This window comes from Cottoperca gobio, chromosome 16 (genome assembly GCF_900634415.1).
Source record: "Cottoperca gobio chromosome 16, fCotGob3.1, whole genome shotgun sequence".
Taxonomy (NCBI): domain Eukaryota; kingdom Metazoa; phylum Chordata; class Actinopteri; order Perciformes; family Bovichtidae; genus Cottoperca; species Cottoperca gobio.
This window is the reverse complement of record NC_041370.1, coordinates 11,966,122-11,986,370: the sequence shown is the minus strand read 5'-3', so window position 1 is coordinate 11,986,370 and position 20,249 is coordinate 11,966,122. Positions and strand designations below refer to the sequence as shown.

Genomic DNA, 20,249 nt, shown 5'->3' with positions numbered 1-20,249 from the left:
GGCCCTGTCCCTCTTCCCCTGGGGTGTGCTATGTTGCTATGTGAGTGTGTGGCTGTGTGTGTGTGTGTGAGTGTGTGTGTGTGTGTGTGTACTGTATCGAAAAGCCTGCAACCAGAAAGGACCTCAAGATGTGGGTTTTGTGGGGCAGTTGGAGAGGTACGGAAAAGGGGGAAAAAGAGTGCATGAGGAGAAAGGGGGGGGGGATGATAGAAAGAACAGTGGGGGCAGAGGATAGTGCATTAGGCCCTTAAACCCCAATCTGTGAAAGCCATCAGAAGCAAGGTGTGTTTTCAGCAGAGGGAGAGAAACAGAAGGACCACCGCACTCCCAGTGCAAATTCCTCTGTCCATCCCGCTGTTGGAGTTGTGTAACCTGGAATCCAACTCCACTCCTGCCATGGATGTGGGTTTTAGATACAGTGGTTGTCTGCACTCCTTATCCTCACTCTTTTGTTTGCTCTCAAAACCACTATATGACATGAGACTAATTTGTGGACAGGGCACCGTCGGGGTTAAGTGTGTGTGAGAGTGTGAGTGCGCGCATGGCTGCACTGAGGGCTAAATCAAATAACGGCCCACTTTCCTTTCTATGTCAATCCCATTTCCTTACGCACAGGAAAGCTTGCCTGCCACTGTTGATTTGAGGTTAGTGTGTGTGCGTGTATAGAGACACAAATGGGCTGATACACCAGTGTGTACACTCTCATATACACTCTACTTATTGATGGCCGAGGTGCAGGTATCGTCTGTAACTGAGCTGCTTTAGCTGATGGTGTCTGTCCTGCGCTGTGAAAACACAACCTCCATCCAGAGTTTAGACAGACTGTCAAGCTGTCACTGGCTGCCTGCCCTGACTGCCTGTTTGGCTGCAGGGGACTGGCCTCCATGATGAAATGCCAAAGGTCAATGGCACTCAGTGGAAAAGGAGGCGGTTTTAGAAATGGAGGATATCTTACTTCTTGGATGCATGTGTGGGATTTTAAGGCTATTCAGTAACTTTCCAGCTATAATATATATTTTAAACACACTTCTTTTGGCATGAAAAGCTGCTGTTCGAAAAATCATGTCCCTGAAAGCAGTTGCCTAGAACAGACTCCTGACGCCCGCCTCTCATTAAAGAGGAGATATGTTATACAATCGCTGTTTATCATATATGGCAATGGAACATGAACATTTTTGGGCTGTGCTGAACATTCAGTAGTAAAGCTCATGTGTCACAAATGTCTGTTACCGCACTGATAGTAAGCCTGTAATGTATTTTGTACTATTTATATAAGTTATTTTTATAGAGGAAATTTGGGTTTTTAAATCGAGCTTGGGCCCAAAACTGTTGTGGCTCGGGCTCGGGTCGGGCTTGGACATAAAACTATGCGTGCCTCATTTTTTGGGCTCATACTGAGGGAACGAGACATTTCGAAATTGTACCATAATATATAGAGTATTGCTCTATAGATTAAGACAAGGAAAAGGTACAAATGTAATCTACATTTACCTATTTTAAGGTGAAGAAGACAAAGTACAAAAGAAAGTCACTGAATATATGGAGCCCAGTAATAAATGTAACACCAATTTAACGACCTAATGACCAACCTTATGACCCCTCACCACCACACATATCCAAATCCCGGACCCCGACATGTTTCTGTGTCTGTAACTCTCTAAGCAAGTTGTGTGATTGACAGGTAAAACATTGTCCGTTTTTTACCTCTGACCTCTCGGCTGAACCTGAAATGCACCCTGAAGCAATCTGACCCCCTTTCAGATACCAAACCTGACCCAAACCTTAACTCCAGTCTTTAGCCTGAATCATACTCCGCTTATTGGCCTCCACTGCAACAGTGAAACATAAACTCAGTGTTACTTCTGTGTCATGCTCTCAACCAAAGTTGCCTGTAGTTTAATGAAGCTTAATTCTGTGCAGTAGACCTCAAGTGTGGGAGACATTTGTGTTCCTATTCTGCCTCCTTTACCATCTTCTGTCTCTTCCTATAAGCTATACAATAAAACATAAATATATGACAAAACCACTAAAGCTAAAAGTGGAGCCTAATCATCATCCTTCCTTCTCTCTGTGTTCCTGTAGTAGACTAATAATGTTTAACATCTATGGGAGCATATGGCAGCTTCAGCAGGCCTTCCAGACACTTGTGCAGTCCTCTCATAATACTGATCAAACATCTCTGGCTCCTTTGAACAGTGTGACTTTACTACCCTGCTAACGACACTTGTGCTTGTGTGTGTGTGTGTGTGTGTGTGTGTGTTTCACTTCCGCCAGCCAGCTCTCTAATGACAGACGACACAAGTGCTGCACGTCCTTGTGTGCATGTTTATATGGTGTGTGTGTGTTGGCTGAAAGCTATGCCACCCGTGAGTTTCTACTCCACTTCCTCCTCCACTAGCCTAAGTTTCAACCTGTAGACCCTGTGTGTGTATTTACTGTACAATGTTTTTAATTCAAGATCTCTGATTTGCAGTGGGTCTGCACAGGGTCTAAGCTTTGACCTGGAGCCTGGCACATGCTCAACATACACTCTCTAGCTGCCAGTGAAACTGATCAAAAGCCACACATGTGAACCTGTGTGTACTCCTGTGTGTGTATTTCCCTTGATATTCTGTTTGTGGAATGAAGAAATATGTTATTACAGCAGAATGAAAAGAAAAAAGGGAGTGGGGGCAAAGAAAAGAAAAGGAAAAACTAAACAAATTCTCCTTTTCAGCCGCACAGCGCCAGAGTAATGCTATGAGCAGAGTGGCTCTAAATTAGGGAGAACATTAGGTAGTAAAACAGTAGTTTTACAGACCTGCTTTGTTTCAAATGGATTTTTCTGCACTAAAAACTCCTGTATATAAACAGCTTCGCACTCATATAAAAATCCTCTCCGCTTCAGGTTTCTAATGATCGTAGTGAAGTTTATAATATGTGTAGTAAAGTCAGAAGGTGGAGGTATCTGGTAAAGTAAGTAGCTGGTACATGGAGTATGGAGTTGCCTGCATGTAATTTGATTGAATGCTGCATTGTCTGCTCACAGTTTTAGGCATATGGGCCAAGGCTTGAATGTCTGGCAGGCTGAACATGCGGATAATGTATTATTATGCTTCTTTCTTTCTCCCTCTCAATCTTGTGTTTTCGCTCCTTCTTGAGCACTGTAAATCCCTAAAGAATGGATGCGGCAGCAGTTCATTGGCACTCATTCCTATACCCCCTACTTCTGACTGATGACTTTACCAGAGAAGAGGAGGAAACATGGGGATGGTAGTGGAGGAGTGCAAAGCATGAAATGTGTAAGTCAAGAATGAAGAGTAGGGAGGCTGAAATGAGAGAAGCTGGAAGCAAAGTGGAAAAGTGAAAGAATGCAAGTCTAAGAAAGAATTTTGATTATAACATGGGGAGCTGAGTGGAGAAGGATTGACTTGGTGAGTGTGAGTATTTACCAGGATACTGATTGTTGTCCAGGTCTTGGTCTCCTCTCAGAGTGAATCCATATCCAGGCAAACTGCCACTGGGGGTCCCGGTCGCTCTCAGCTCTTGGCTTAGCGTCAGGCCTTGTGTGGACACGTCTCTGTTACCATTAAAGATCAATACTCTGCCTCCACGGTCCTCGCCTCCAAATGGACAGCCCACTGCCACGTCTAAGGGATGACACAAACACGCATGGTTTAGACATCAGCAGGGTTAAGGCCCCCCTGAGACAGAAGCAAAGGAAAGCATACAGGTAGAAGGAAAGAGAGAAGGAAAAGAGCTTTCCTTTACCTACACTGGGGGACCATGTCGGCATGTCCGTTTACCGCTTTTCTTTAATTTCCATTTATTTTACTCGTCTTTTAACTTTGTCTCCGCTCTATCTTCCTTTTTTTTTGTCTTGGCACTGTTTAGGCATTGAGCTGAATGCTAACATCAGCATGCTAACTTGCTCACACCCTACGTCGTTTGTGTACATAATTTAAAAAACAAGATACAACATATCTAACATATCATAGCGAGCTTTAGAGGTTCTAGAAGGCAGATTTTTTTTACAAACCTTGGACAGAGCCAGGCTAGTTGTTTCCACCTGCTTCCAGTCTCCCGGCATTACCTCCATACTTGCCAAGAGTGTATAAAGTGTATTTCCCAAAATGTTGAACAACAACTTTAAATCCCTGAAAACTGTTCTAACATTTCCCAAAATGTTGTTTTTATGTAGGACCTCATTACTCATAGTAAGAAGATGACAAAGACAGCAATTAACATACCACAAGCACCTGTCCTGATATGAACAGTCGTAGACTCTTTTGCTGTTTACTCTTTAACCTCTTAATGTCCAGACATTGCAGTGTCCTGCATAAAAGTATCCCTCAGTGCTGTAACTGTCCAAACACCTCTAGACATCCTGTTTGTCTCCGGACCCCCTCTCTCTCAGACAAAACAACTAGTTCCACATGAAGCAGATTGTGGGGTAGAAACGATAAATGCAACCATGTGTGTATGCAAGTGTATATATGAGCCAGTGTGTGCGCAAGTCTGTATGTCTATGCGTGGGTATGTGTACATAGTTGAATAGCTGTGTAAAAAAAACATCTTTAGTTTAAAAAGTCTGCAAATAATGTGAATATCGCTTACATCCACGGCAAAATAGCAGAACACCCACTGTGATCACCGAGACCAAAACATATAGGGGATTGTTACTCACTGACAGGAACAGTGAGCGATGGTGACAGACAGATGGTGACAGACAGCCTGAGTTGGTTGATAAAAAATTAATTAAAAACAAAAAGAGCCACATGGCAAACTGAATTAGCTAAATTGTAAGGATTCGTTCTACAGCTGACATCCATGAAGCAATGAGGATGAGAGGAAATGGGTATGGTTCTGCTCTTATGAAGAATTTTGAAAATGGAGTGATGATGTCTCGGCTCTGGGAGTTGGAAGAGGCGCAGTGTCATCACAGACAGAAAAGGGATCTGTCATTGATTATGCACAGACACACACGAGGGCAGGGGTATACTCGAACGCAGAAGTTTAACATGCTGCTGAAAACCCTGATCATAATGTTCCTATGGTGACGCAATAATGTAATGCCGCATAATTAAATAACTCCCAGACACGGACTTGTACTCATTAGATTAACTCTCAACAAGTCTTCTCTCTGCATGTCACTGCAGCTGGCAGAGAGGCTCCATCTCCTCTTGAGAGACAGGCACATCCTGACAGACAGCCTAATGTGATTTACAGTCTGTTACGGGACAAAGAAAACTTCAGTATTGATCCAATGGTTATTGATCTGATGGTTAAAGGGTTTAAAGGGGTGGGACACACATTAACGCAGGCGGTGCATGAATAAATAAATTAATGTCATACAAGGGCCAGATGTGCATCAGTTTATTAATTTTTAAAGCAGTATTAAACATGTGTTAGCTTCATGGAGCATTTGGGCTGCAGATTGCCTGGTTTGTGTGTGTGTGTGTGTGTGTGTGTGTGTGTGTGTGTGTGTGTGTGTGTGTGTGTGTGTGTGTGTGTGTGTGTCTTTGTCCAATCAATGTCAGGATAAAACAAACACATTGAAGAGGAATGAACACTGGGCTGCAGGACAGAAATTCCCAGATGATTTTATCTCAGGGCACATCTGGCGAGATAAAAATAACTCCAACACACACACAGACAGCACAGACAGACAGACAGACAGACAGACAGACAGACAGACAGACAGACAGACACACACACACACACACACATACACACACACCACACAACGGCCTTATCCCTGATCATCACAGGAGGAAACAAGTTCACGCAGACAACCTTTCATCGCCACACTTCCTGATTGGCTGAAGAGCTTAAAGTTTTCTCAAGCACCAGCATCTGATAGGATTTCCTCACTCAGAGACAAAACAGTTAAAGAGGCACAGGAAACACAGAAACATATGTGTCTGGCATAGGGTTTACTTGCAAACACCAGCTGAACATGAGCAGACTAATACAAGAGAGAGAAGTTCATGCACTGGCACACAAAATATTTTTTTAAAGTTTTTGTTTAATTTTCTCATCTCCTTCTCTTTCTCCTCTTTGTTTTCTCTCTTATCTTGTATATGTTTAGATTCTCAGATGGATTTCATCTGGCTCAATTTCCTTTTTATCTCATCTTTCCCTATTCTTCTCTGTCTCCTTCTGTCTTTCATCCTCTCATCATACCATTGTATCCATCCTGGTTGACGTCTCCCAGGGGTGCTATAGCTGTGCCAAAGCGCCCGAAGGTGTGCGTGCCGGTGAGGGGAACAGGTTTGGAGAAAGTGAGCGGGGCCATCTGCAGATACAGGTACACCCTCCCCACCTCTCTGGGTTTGCTCTCCATCTCTCTCTCCATGTAGAGGGGCGCCCCAACCAGCACATCGTCGGTCCTGCGGACATAAGCTGTAGTTTTAATGCTACGAAGGACAGAAGAGAGTATTTGGGAGAGAAAAGGACATTTTCTACTTACCCATCTCCATTCAGGTCAGTGACAGCCACAGAGTAGCCAAAATAGGAGGCCATCTGAGAGACAGAAAAGGAAGGAACATAATTATTTTCAACCATAAACCCAATCTTCACACCATTCAAAATGTATTCATTAAAAAATAGAAGGAAATCCATATTAGCTGTAGACCAATGGTGCAGTAGTTTACATGCAGCCCTGCAATATGACAGACAGTCACTGTGATGCTCCTACCTGTTCCCCTGTGAAGTTCTGGATGAAGGTCAGATTGGTGGAGTTGATAATTACCACCTAAAACAAGCAGATAGACTGTCAGACACTATACGGCGTGACTAATAAAGCACCAGGCTTTGTACTTGTAGCACTCTGGGAGCAAACATTGCCAAGCAGTCTGACAAACAGGCACACAAAGAATGCAGGAAAGAACAGTCAGAAAACGCATAAAAAAGCTTTTATTCTATTGAAACCCATTCTTTTCCCTGCCCGCCCCTGCTTTCATCATCTTTGTGCCTTTACCATTTCCCCCCTCATCTTTCTCTCCTTCCCCCCCCCCCCCACCCTAACCCCGGTCGTTGGGAGAGATGAAGGGGGGAGGCTGAGAATTCCTTCATAAGACCTAAAATAACAACCACATGGAGACAGCCGGGGGCTACACGTACACACACACACACACACACACACACACACACACACACACACACACACACACACACACAGACACACACACACACACACACACACACACACACACACACACACACACACACACATGGGAGGATACACGTTGACCCAATCACAGATGTCTCAGAAGACATACTAAACGGGGATAGACTTACGAACACAGAGAGATGAGGATGTGTAAACACAAATATTGAATCAGCTTCAACGTTAACTTTCATACACTCTGAGTTGTCGGATTGGCCACAGAGGAAACCTGATCAGGGTTGACAGCCACTCCAGTGCCTTGCCTCTAACATGGCCGACCTGCATCCCTCATAACGCTCCCCCGACTGCGAGCTGCAAGCCCCCTCCTCTATGACACTCACAGTGCACTGTCTGCACAGGAAGTAGCATACTGGCCACAATGTCCAGACATAAAATACACTGTTGAAGTGTGTGTGTGTGTGTGTGTGCAGTGTGGTGAGTTCTGCGGTTGGAGTTAGGGGTTGTGTGTGTGTGGAGAAGGGTTAGTGGGGTTAGGTGGGGTCACCGCCCTCCACATGCAGCGGAAGCTATGTGTCATTAGGGAGGATTGACACTGTCTGCCCTGGGGACATGTTCCCATAAGAGAACACTAGACACACTACAGTTTACATAACATATATACAGTATTTCCCGTAGCTATGTACATAGTACATATATTTATGTGCACAGTAAAAGCTGGAATCTTATATGAAACACTAGAAGCAGATACATCTAGAAGAAAAAGCCCACACTGCATTTCTTATCTCACTCAGGTCATAGACTGCCACACATACATCATGCAAGAAATGTCAGAGAGAAAGACAGAAGTCAGATACCGAATACAGGAGTAAAGAAAAACCCAACTTATAGCTTCATCTTAAGCCACTAAAGTGGATAGAGTCTACAAGTCTCTGGAAATATACTGGAGGGATAAACAATATCCGTCCAAGATATATTCCCTTATTTGGTGTTTTGATGGTGGTTGTGAGAGTGCTGTTGATCACACCTAAATCTCCCATAGGTGATCAACTGGGGCTACGATCTGGTGGTTGTGAAGGCCATAGCATATGACTCAAATAATGTTCATAATCATCAAATCATTGACTAACTATTTGTGACCTGTAGCGCAGCATCTGCATTCATCATTTCTTTAATTCTTACTCACATTTCCAAAGTTCTGTGCTCCTCTTGGGACTCCGGCTAACAGCTCTGGGAGACATAAAAACAAAGAAAGAGAAATTAGCGTTTGTGTATGTGTGAGAAAGACTTACAGAGGTTTTTCTCAAAGGCCTGAACCCTCAAATCCCCTACTCAGCCCACCCTGTCAGAAGGGCCAAGTGTTGCTGAGAACACACTGAGTGATTGGGTGCTCTTTGCTCGTGTATTGATTGATGAGTGCGGTGCCGTGGACTTATAGGGACGATCTGAGGGACCCACCCAGAGAGAGAAGACAGGGTCCCCCTTCCTGCCTTCCAGCTCTACCCTAAAGGCTCAACCACGAGCCTATAAACCAGGACTTCCCAGATCCATCTTCACTCAGAACTCCCAGTTACGACCAGTTCTCCAGTCTGAAGAGGGTTTGGGGAACAAGACCACAACAAGCTTCGTACCACAACACAACACAACACAACACAACACAACACATCACATCAACAGGCATGTGTAACCTCTTAAGGCTCACTTTAAGACTCGCTGACATGTGTTGTGCCGGAGGGGGTTCAGGGCCTTTGCGGGGTTGGTATGGGGGTATATAAACGCGAGGCTGTCCCGTAAAGATCCCACTAAATGGTGATTAGCAAAGAGGCTCGATAGACAGGAAATTATGAATGGTAAGCTGAAGTGGCATTGGGGGAGGAGGGTCTCATGCGTGTGACAGAAGTGTTAGTGTGTGGTGACAGTGTTTGAAGAGAAAGCAATAAAATAAATGGTTTAAATGTTTAAAGAAATCATGTAGCATGACTGTGGTTAGACACATTTCTTTTCTCCATATGTTTCTTTCATAAAAGAGGTGAACTTTTTGTTGCAATTACTTATGCGTTTCATTTGTGGTGCTGCCAAACTGATGGCATGGGAATGAACGTCAGCAGCACCTGAAGCTCGCTTTGACATGTGGATTGAAATGCCACACTGCTGGCACATCACAAGAGTGTGTAATGGAACAACATATAGAAATAATTTGTACATTTTGAGTAATCATAACTTTTCTACATTTATTTTTGGCAAAGATGAACTCACGTCTTTAATAAAATGGTGCTGTGCGTCTCCCTTTCCACCTAATATTTCAAGACCAGAATAGATTCTGGACTCACTCTACACCTGAAGAGGAAGAGTCTGCCCCTAATCTAATCAGTTCAAATGGAGGAGAGGAAATCCCTTTATCAGCAGTTCCCGAAGTTCTGTCCCCTCAGGGTCGCGACCCAGACATACAGAGACGCTTCTCATTACTGCCTCTGAGTTCAGTCCAAGACAGTGTCACCCAGCTGTCCGCTCCCTATCGCTCACCCTATAACACCCCTCACAGCGATCCTGGCATTCAGCCGTAGAGAGCTCAAAGAATGTTGAGTGTTTCACAGTGTTCCTGGGTGCCTGCTGATGTTGTTAGTGAAGGATTCATCTGGTGTAGCATGTGGTTAGCTGTAATGAATTGTTGGCTTTCTCACCTTGTTCAGAATCTCCTGTAAACTCTCCCACTGCCACAGAGTAACCTAAAGAGAAATCAGTCGCACATGATGAAATACAGTACGGGTGAAATTAACTCTGTAAACTGTGTGTGTGATGTAATGCATGATTGCTATTTAGATCAAAACGGTTGTCAGTGTGTGTGTTTGTTTTGTAAATGCATGTTACCGAGGTAGCTGTCGTCGTGTGTGTCTTCAGCAGCTCGAGTGTGTTTCTCTCCTGGAACCCGTCTCAGCACTGCCTTTAAAGAATAGCCGTTCAGTATCTCAGCTATCCCCGCTGTCATTACCTGACCTGCACAAACACACCACACACAGATAAATACATAGAGAAAACAAACACTCAGGGTGAGATTGGGGTGAGGGGAAAATAATGGGTGAGGGTCACATCTGTTCATGGCCAGTGGTTTCAGCTAAGACCCGATGAAGGGAGCACCGCTGCCCTCTGCTACAGAAACCTGCTGGAGCTGGCCTGCCTGCTCCACAGGAAACATGCACAAAGTCCCCCCCGAGGAAAGCTAAAACACATCGTTGGCAGGGGAATAGCTGGAAAAATACACCTATGTTCCTTTAAAAAAAGAAAAAAAAGAAACGCCTGTCCTCTTCGCAGCGAGGATTCTGAATTATAGATGAGCACGCACAAACAACAACCTTCCTCGACTGTTGAACAAGAGGTCAAACAAACAAATGATTTTTATCTACAGCCGCGCTCAACCTTCCATAAATCCTCCTTAATGTGCGTGTGCGTATGCACTGACAGGGAGGAAAATGTGCCCTCTTAACCCCCGCACCCCCCTCCTCTTCTTCCCTCTCACACTGCACTGCGAGTTCATCTCCCAGAATACCATATCACTATATCAACTCATTATTAAACCTCTATCTGATTAATGAGACACCGTGTTACAAACTGTTAACACAGATGTTTAAGTCATTGCAGCTCATTTGAAGTGTCCTTTCCATCCAGAGATAACAAGATTGTATATAGAAGAGTTGAGGTTTTTTTATGATGACTTGTGCTGAAGGCTGAAGATAATCGTTGTATATTAGAGCCCATAAACTCCGGGCTGAGTGCTTTTATAAACATTCGGAGGAAGTGTTTTAACTGGAGGCAGCCAGCCTTGCCACGCTGAGGGCACAGAGAGGGAGCAGTCCATTAGGCTGTCTGTAATGCTGGAGCATTTATTATTTAACTATATGTAATAACAGAAACAATGCCAAACAGCCCAAAATCATATCAAAAATAATTGTGCAGCAGTTTTGAAATATCCATCACTGAGACACTTTCCTCTTTTTGTCATTCTCTCTTTTTTCTGACCTCTTTGGTCAAGATGTAGCGTACTATCTTTTTAAACAAATGAAGTGCTGAGAAGTGACAGATGAGGGGGGGGGGGAGGCACTTACAAAGAAAGGAAAGAGAAATTAGTTTGTGCAACTGATCAGTCACTGTCTCCTTGTTCCTTACAAACATCTGCAGAACCCTAAATTTAGATAACACACTCCCAAACACCTGGAGTTGGGGGAGTAGTGCTACACTTCAACGACTGAACTCTGACACAATCTAGCTGTATCTAAGACGCTTCATCCCTCTGCTTCGACCATCTCTGCGTATCCAGCGTTCTACTTTTTCTCTGTGTCTGACTTTACCCCCTCACTTCTCATCTTTCTCTCCCCCCGCTGAAACTCGTTTCTGTCATCTCCTTAACAATCCTCTATCGCTCCCGCTGTCCACCCTGCTCTCTTTCTCTATCAGTCTTTAAATTCTCCCCACCTTTCCTCTGTTCTTCTCAACCCTATAGCCTCTTCCTCTCCTTTAAGGTTGTCCAAACCTCTCTGTGCTTTATCACGGGGCAGAGGGACAGTTCCTCCACACTCCACTACCACCCGATCGGCTCATTACAGAGCCCAAACACCCATTTCCTGTTACACTGTGACAGACAGTGTGACATGAACTAAAGGAGCGAGGGAGGGAAAAAGTGAAGGGAAGCGGTAAAGAAAAAGAGACACATTTCTTTCCACCTTCTTCTACATAAGACTCCTGTAATGAAATTGTAGATTTGGCAAGTGTGTCCGCGTGCATGCGTGTGTATGTGGGCTGCTCTGACTGTTAAACTCATCTCCATTCTTTTCTCTTATGGGAACACCTTCCCATCTATGATATCATTGGGAAAGAGAGAACAAATAGGCGTACACACTATGTCTGCAGTTACCTTGCCAGTAGAAGCTTCCAGGTCCTCCTACCACCAGCATTCCTTCCTGGAATACAATTAGTTAGGGTTAGTCATGTGACATATGTTTGTGTTTGTTTTTTTAGACTTGAGGGGGACATAACGTGTGTAGCTGTGTGTGCGTGAACATTATGATTACTGCTATCATGTCTGTTTAATCCTGTGGAGAATGACAGCTTCCTGTACAAGAGGCTAGAGTTGGACCATGAGACAGAGGCCAACGTTCACACTGACTATAGAGTTAAAGAATGTGTGTGTGTGTGTGTGTGTGTGTGTGTGTGTGTGTGTGTGTGTGTGTGTGTGTGTGTGTGTGTGTTTGGTCTATTGTGTTCAGAGGCGATGGGTCACATCAGGAGTAGAGGCTCCTTAAGGGACAAATGTGCTCTCATCTTCCAAGTGTCCATAAATCTCAGAAGGGAGTCTCGTGTTTGAAGAAACCCCTCTGCGTGCACTCTGACAGGGGACACGATGTGTGCAGGGGGTTGCCATGGTGAGAGTGTACGATTGTTGCTGCAATCTGTACCTTAGTGAAATCCACACTGAAGCCAGCCTGGCAGAACCCCTGTCCCTCTGGGTCTGGATCATCTGAAACCACACAAACATCTTAATTGTTAAAAAGATAACATTTCTGGAACTCAACTAACTAGAAAGAAAACATTACTTCTATCACATAAAACGATTTTACAAACCCTTTTATATACTGAGGTGTATTTCTGTACCGTATCAAACTGTGCATGAATACACAAAACATATGTGCACATAATAAATTGTTTTCCATTTCAGAGGCACCCTGAGGTGAAGCTTAATGATGCGCAACGACACACGTGCACATGTAAACAAAGTTTGAGTTATTGTAATAGTCTGAGTGGTTGGAGATTGTTAAGGTTAAGATGACGCAAAAAATCTTGGACACATAATAAAGAAATACTTCATCTGACACGTTATTCCCCCCTTGAGAACAATTGATGTCATTATTCTACTCTTGATTAGTCAGAGACTGGATTTTCAGAGACAAAGTTTGTTTCATAAACAAAACAATAAAATCTTTAACAACCTTCAATTACTAAAGGGAGTGTAAGTATGAATCTGTGCGAGTGCATGAGTGTGAACGGTAAGGGTTGTTGTTTATGCAGACGGGTGATGGAGTGGATGATAAGGGCTTTGTTTGATCTGCTGTTTACGATGTGCCACCTGATAGCCTCCATTTCTGCTTATCATACTCATACTGCTGGTGCCTCTTATCGCTGTAAAGGCTGAGAGGGGTCGCAGGAAGTAGGAGAAAAAGATAAAAACTGGAGAAGAAGAAGAAGAAGAAGAAGAAGAAGAAGAAGGAGGGGGCTAGGAAAATCCCATGAAACCCATTTACAGAACTCATAACAGAAAGAAGAGGACCAGAGAGAGAAAGCCAAGCCAACAAATGAACCAGTCTGATAGCATTACACAAATACACATTTCCTTTTCCTATTTGGACGGACCTTTGAGATTTCAGCCGCCACCACATACAAGCATTTATTTTCGTGAAAAACCTCTTAAAAACAAGCTATTAACAGTTTTCATTGGCAGTATTTTTTCAGTAGAAAGTACTTTCAATGACAATCATTCACAGTGAAGTCAGTGGATTATCTTAACCAACAGGCACACTGTTACAGACACACTGTAATTATTTAAATATATATTGCAATGCCACAAACAAATCACATTCACCTCAATTGTAGTGGAGTGGAGGCAGGAATCCAGGACAAATGCAGCCTAAACTATCTGCATGGCTAGATACTACCAGAGGTAAGTGAAAAAAAGACCCTTTAAACTTGAGGCCTAGATGTGAAGTTTTATAGGCTGACATAGAAATTAGTTGCACTGTATTTAAACTTCATGCCATATTATGACACTACTACACTGAAGGAAGATACGGTGTATTAGGACATCTTCTGTTAAAGCCATGTCCTAAAATTCTGAATGTTATGGTTCATTTGTGCTCATAGTGACAGCAGAGAGAGAGAGAAAGAGAAAAAAACAAAGAAAGGGAGAATGGAAAGCAGTTAAAGGGCGATGGAGTCAGTTGGAGACGACTGCGGAGTGACTCACTGGTCCTGCAGGGTGAGTACTCTGCGTAGGCGCTGAAGTTCTGGACGGCCACATAGCAGGTCCCCACGGGGTCCTTCTCCCCACTCAGCTTCACAGTCCGCCAGTGGTAGAGAGGAGCACATGCCTGCACATCAAATAACGCTCCGTTTTAAGTTTTCAAGCACAGATGATGATACAAGTGTCTGGTATTAATTGACATCATCTCCACTCACCACCACTTTTCCTTTGTGAGTCCTGACCGATGCTCCAAACCACTGGTGCGACTTAAACTCCAGAGGCTCTCTGGTGCCGTTTACCTTTATCATTCTGTTATCTGGAGAGAGACGGAGGGGAAGTGGAAAAGACATAAAAAAGAGAATAAAAGGGACATTTCATAATGACGCCAGTAAAAGCTTCTATTGACTGAGGTAATGTGGATCCAGGCCTGTAGCTCTGCCCGTGTGAGTGGAAAGCATTTGTCCTTGATAAGCAAGAACAAACAGCAACAGTCTTAAACAGGCCTATAACAAACATCAAAACACCATTTGCCCCACAGAAACAGACATTTGTCAGGATGTTGGAGGCTTTTCTTTTTTTTTTTTCAGTCAAAGCTTTTCCTATAAAATGTAACAACACTTAAGACTCTAACGGAGCCTACACACACACACACACACACACACACACACACACACACACACACACACACACACACACACACACACACACACACACACACACACACACACACACACACATATACTCTGACACACACACAAGCATTTCCCAGCCGCTTCTCAATAAAGTGTCAGATTTGTGAGTGCATGTGTGTCTTTGCTCTGTTGTAGATATTTTCCAGCGTTATTAAAGAGCAGCTGAGTCTCTTTAGAGCCGTACAGACCCCTCCACATTAAACACCTTCCTTTAGCACACTTAAATAGGCACACACACATACAGGCAGACAATAAATGATAAACGGCAGGTGTACAGTAGAGGTTTGAAAAAGGTTTATGGGTTCTAAATCTATTTCTGAATGTGTTTCTTGCCACCATAATCATTTACAGAATGTATAGTAGATCCTATCTACTTCCAAAGTGTGTAGTTTGCATGATTTTATATGATATAATAAAAGATATTCAGAAAAATCAAGTCCATATTGGATACAAAAAGCACATAATATTTATCATATCATAGACCTAAAGGACACACACACACACACACACACACACACACACACACACACACACACACACACACACACACACGAGGCTGATGTATGGGTAATAACCAGTACAGTGCATATAGATGTTCACCACTCACCAATATCTTTTTAACAGTGACCATATGTGTCTCCTAGTCTGGTTTATACCTGTAATAAAAAGTCTGCTGTAACTCTAGAAATAACCACCGTGGCCACTGTCATCAATCACCTACCCAGTCCAGTGAATAGATACACACATGCACATGACTACGCACACATTTGTTTCCTGTGTTTATTCTTAAATCCCCCAAACCTAAAATCTTCCCCCAAACACTTCACACTAAAACTAAACCTTTTGGGGAAAAGAACAACACATAATTAACTTTAGGGAGAGCCAAGAAAATAGTTTACCCTCGTCTGTATGGAGCCTTGCTTTAGTTCAGACAGAACAAGTCCTGCTTGCATCAGCTGATCGGCTATCAGCTGTTTCATTCATGCTTCAGCAGCTAATTGATACATCAGCTGATCTGCATATTCATACATGTGCACATGGCGTTGCATGTAACATGCCAGTCCTCTGGTAATATCCTCATGCCAGTAGCTCTGCTGCAGCTCCAGCCAAAGCCAAAAGTCTGATACTGTTAACTCTGCTTCAATCCAGTGTTCATGTATGTTTACAACTTTCTTTAAATGCTGTTGACATAATACTTGTTGCAGCTTGGATTATATGAGAAAAGCTTCCATCAAAGTTAACTGTGCAACAAAAAGTCAGTTTCTTCTCCATCTCTCTTTTTGTGGTCCTCACAAAGATTATAGAAGTTCATCTCCAAAAGAGACAGAAAAACTAAGAGACAGAGAGAGGGATAGACTGATGGAGAGAGAGAGAGAGAGAGAGAGAGAGAGAGAGAGAGACAGACAGAGACAGAGAGAGAGAGAGAGAGAGAGAGAGAGAGAGAGAGAGAGAGAGAGAGAGAGAGAGAGAGAGAGAGAGAGAGAAGGGGTGGGGAGAGGAGACAGGGATACATTTTCGAGATCTAATAAAAAGCAGACCTCACCCAATCCCCCTTTTCCTCCGAAGGGGAACTAAATTCCCATGTGCATACAGTTTACCCTCACCCCCCCTCTCGCTTTCTCACTTGGTCTCTCTCTCTACCACTTGCACACACACTTACTACTCAGATGGAAAAGCGTGCATCAGAGACATTAGTCGCACAAACACAGGCTGACAGTTAAACTTGATGATAATATATTAAAAACCATAATCTACATCATGTAGGCTTGTACCAGAAAACCACCAGCCACCTTGTTTTGTTGATGAGACCCATATGTCGTATCTCTCTCTTTTTCACGCAACAGCACATGTGCCAACTCATATCCACACATACCAGACACAGAGGTTACAAACTCCAGTGGTTCCAAATGGGGTAACATCTGGGGCCACCTATGGCTTTAAAAGGATTCACTTGGTACTCAGAAAAATGAACACTCGTTAAATTTCATTTCTATTATTCGCTAAAAAAAAGTCAAAGGTATTCCTTTCCATGCCCTACAACACACATCCTGTACAAGAGGAGTCTTTGGAACATGATTATATCCAGAGGGGCCCCCAGGAGGTCTGTCATGAATTTATTTATATCCATGACATGAAACAATGTATAAAGCTTTCAGGTTACTCACTGGAACCATCAAAAGGTATCTGTCTGCAGCTGTCGGGGTGTCCAGGCCAGGGGCAGTAGTAGACGGCCCCAGCCTCCACAATACCGGGCTGAGAGGTATTCGCCTTGGGAGCCCCAACCAACACGCTGAACCTGGTGGGAAAAAGAAAAACCAAGGTACATGGAAGACATGCAGGAAAGTGTACAATACATTATGCAAACTTGTTCACAAAATGCACAATTTATCATTCTTTTCTGTTTCATAATTCTGTTTTGCTCTGAGCAGCAGACATCTGAATCATTGCTCCTTCTGTCACAGTAAAGTATTAACGGCTGCAGAATTGATAAAGCATCATTTATTTTAAATGAAGTTATATTTTTTCACCTCACATCATTTGGATTCTATTCTTTTTGAGTCTAAAGCAATCTTGGCAGATGAAACTATATGTACAGGTACAGTTTAACTCCTGCAGGATCCTGATGGGTCTGAACTTCAGTCGTGATGTTGCCACTCACGTGTTGCTGTCGGAGGTAGCTTGATAGAAGTCCAAAGAATAGCCGAAATAACTTCCATCGGGTCCCTTGTAAACTGTAGGATGCTCTGCGTAAAGGTTAAAACTCCAAACTCCATTTAACACCGACCATAGCACCAACAGCACCCCCGAGAATAAACATCCCAGCGGAGGAAACACTGTGCCAGACACGCTCCATCCTCAAAGAACAGCCAGAAGCGCACTATTCCCCAAAAATGAGAGGGAACTGGGAAAAAGAGAGAAGAGAGAGAGAGAGAGAGTTTCCTCCGTGCAGGTGAGGTTTGTCCCGCCAACTTGCTGTCACTGGATCACTGCGCTCCCCAAACAATGCCTTCCGACACCCTGAAACCACCAGGTCTGTGCAAAGTCTCAACTACGGCATTACACACAACCGCGCACCCGCCCTCTGCATAAAACTTTACCCCCCTACACACACACACATCACAAGGCACAGACTACATCTGAGCGCGTAATGGGACGGGCGCGTCACCGCTCCTTTTATGGCACAGACTAATTCTCTGCGGGGAATTGGGAGTTTCACGCAGAAACAATAAATAATATTAAGTGAGATTTACAGCCACTCTGTCAAATTAGAACAGAAATATACGAAGTCAGCACGCAAATATTTCTAGCTCGTACACCACTTTGTTCGGCTATACCAGTTAAAACAGGGATGCATTTCTTTCCGTTGAGAATAATCTCTTGTATTTATGTCAGTAAGCCTAATTATTATGTTGATTTACAGCAGAAATACCTTGAGCTTTGAAAGTTTATGCAGTTTTGGCCCACTCGCCAGGCGATATTCCCACTAAACCTTCCAAAGTAATAAAATTCTCTCTCGCTGAAAATAACATCCTGCAATGAAAAACATTTTAAAGAGGTGACTGGCAAGACCAGCCTGTTTTTGTTTTTTTGTAGCATATTCAGCTCAGGACACTTCTGAAAATGTTTCTTATCAAAAACTCTGTGCGTGTGCAGGGGGGGGGGGGGGGAAGAGAGAGAGAGAGACATTAATGTTTCAGCCACTTATAGGCAAACCACCAAACAGCATGGGGAGTTTGTTTTAATTAAACTAAGCTTTACGGGCACATAATATTAATGTAGAATTAAACTCCACCGCCAGCCTTACCGTGTAGTAAAACTGCAGTGGAGCAGCACCAGTCAGTGGAGTGTGTTTTCTGTCAGGAGAGTTGATAAGAACCAGGTGAGGTGAGGTAAAGAGCGAATGAGAAGAACCCAAACCTTGACCTGCTGGATGGAGAAGTATCTCACCTCCATGCACTCGATGTGCCCTGCTCTCCTCTTTCAATACATTTCAATCCATCCAATAATCCCTTCCTTTATAGTTTCATTAAATGTGTGCAAACGTGGTTGTCACATCTCCCTGATCCTTTTGCAACAGGGAGATGTATGTGTGTGTGTGTGTGTGTGTGTGAGAGAGAAGAGGAGGGGAGGTCTGTTCTTTCTCATCTGTTTCTATGCAAATATAAAGAGAGGGGGGAAAAAAACATCAGCACACAAGAAAGAAAAAAAGATGGTGACGATGATTGAGTGAGGAGGCAGCAGACATATTCTTCTTTTGCCCCACTTGGTTTCAGTGTGGTGGAGTTCGGGTGCCAGGTAACTAGCATTTTAATGCAGCTCAGTTTCAATGTGTGCATACTTTCATCTGTAATCAGCTTCTCCACCGTCTTACATCCAATACAATTATCACTGATATCCCATTTCCAGGAATACACACATTAACTCACACACTGTTTAGGTTAAGTCCCGTCGGTCTGCCAATGTGCCCCGATCACAGATTTACTGCAGGTCATTCTGGATTGATCAGCACTGGTAGTGCTTTATATTCTACACACTGAGCCCACTCTCTTTACAAACTCTTAATGAGACTGTAAGGCAGACTGTAGGCAGATTAAGCCCACATCCTTTCTGCATTAGACAAATCCATTAGACACACACCCAGCCAATATTACAACACTCCTGTGCACAGATGCCTGGTGCCAGGATATCTGCAGATGCACAAACACAAATGCATAAACATTGAGTAAAGAACTCTTGAGCCAAAACTAAGTACTTAAATGGTATAAAGTGCTATTGCTCAAAAACGTTGCGCTTGTCTTGAGTGGTGACCTAATGACACACAGAATGGTTGTAACATGCCAGCTAGGATTTGTATTTCTTAGGATTACTTTCTGTTTACAGAGAGGTACTTAAAAGAATACTTCACCCCCAATATGATCATCTGTATAACGGTTACTCACACTGTGTTACCTTGAATTTGAAAGAAAACTTTAATTTTCTCACATGCCTCCACGGTGAACGAAGAAACAAAAAAACGGAGCAATGTCGTGACGAATTGAAGTAAACGGGGGCCGTGTTTAACAACAGCAAAATTCTCTCCTCACAAACTCTCACACAACTTGTGCAGTACAATCCAAGTCTCCTTTCTCCAGTCGTATGTTCACTACTTCCCAAACGCATGCATATTCACTTAAACTATTTAAAACGGATCTTCCTAAACAGCCTCACGCTTACGATTCAGAAGAGTATTAAACAGTAACGTTTTAGCGTTAGAGTTTGTAAACGGATTTAGTTTTGCTGTTGTTAAATGCAGCCCCCATTTACTCATCAACACCTTTCTACGTTTTTTGGTTTCTTTGTGCACCATGGAGGCATGCAAGAAAAACTCTTTCCTTCAAGAATCCAAGGAAACGGGGGGGGGGGGTGAGTAATTGATACACAAAAGTTGTCATTTTTAGGGTGA

At 43.4% G+C, this 20,249-nt stretch overlaps 1 protein-coding gene across 1 annotated transcript in view; it reads right to left on the bottom strand.

Annotated features, from left to right (window-relative positions):
• The window catches only part of itga8 (integrin, alpha 8), a 37,804-nt gene extending 19,929 nt beyond the window's left edge, over positions 1-17,875 (bottom strand). The window contains 14 exon segments of the mRNA XM_029450649.1: positions 3,432-3,629; positions 6,166-6,371; positions 6,452-6,504; positions 6,680-6,736; positions 8,295-8,338; positions 9,790-9,834; positions 9,977-10,102; positions 12,015-12,060; positions 12,556-12,617; positions 14,118-14,241; positions 14,330-14,430; positions 16,972-17,102; positions 17,466-17,611; positions 17,613-17,875. Coding sequence (XP_029306509.1) covers positions 3,432-3,629; positions 6,166-6,371; positions 6,452-6,504; positions 6,680-6,736; positions 8,295-8,338; positions 9,790-9,834; positions 9,977-10,102; positions 12,015-12,060; positions 12,556-12,617; positions 14,118-14,241; positions 14,330-14,430; positions 16,972-17,102; positions 17,466-17,611; positions 17,613-17,660 — 1,387 coding nt within the window. The 5' untranslated portion in view covers positions 17,661-17,875.
• Positions 17,876-20,249: the final 2,374 nt, after the last annotated feature.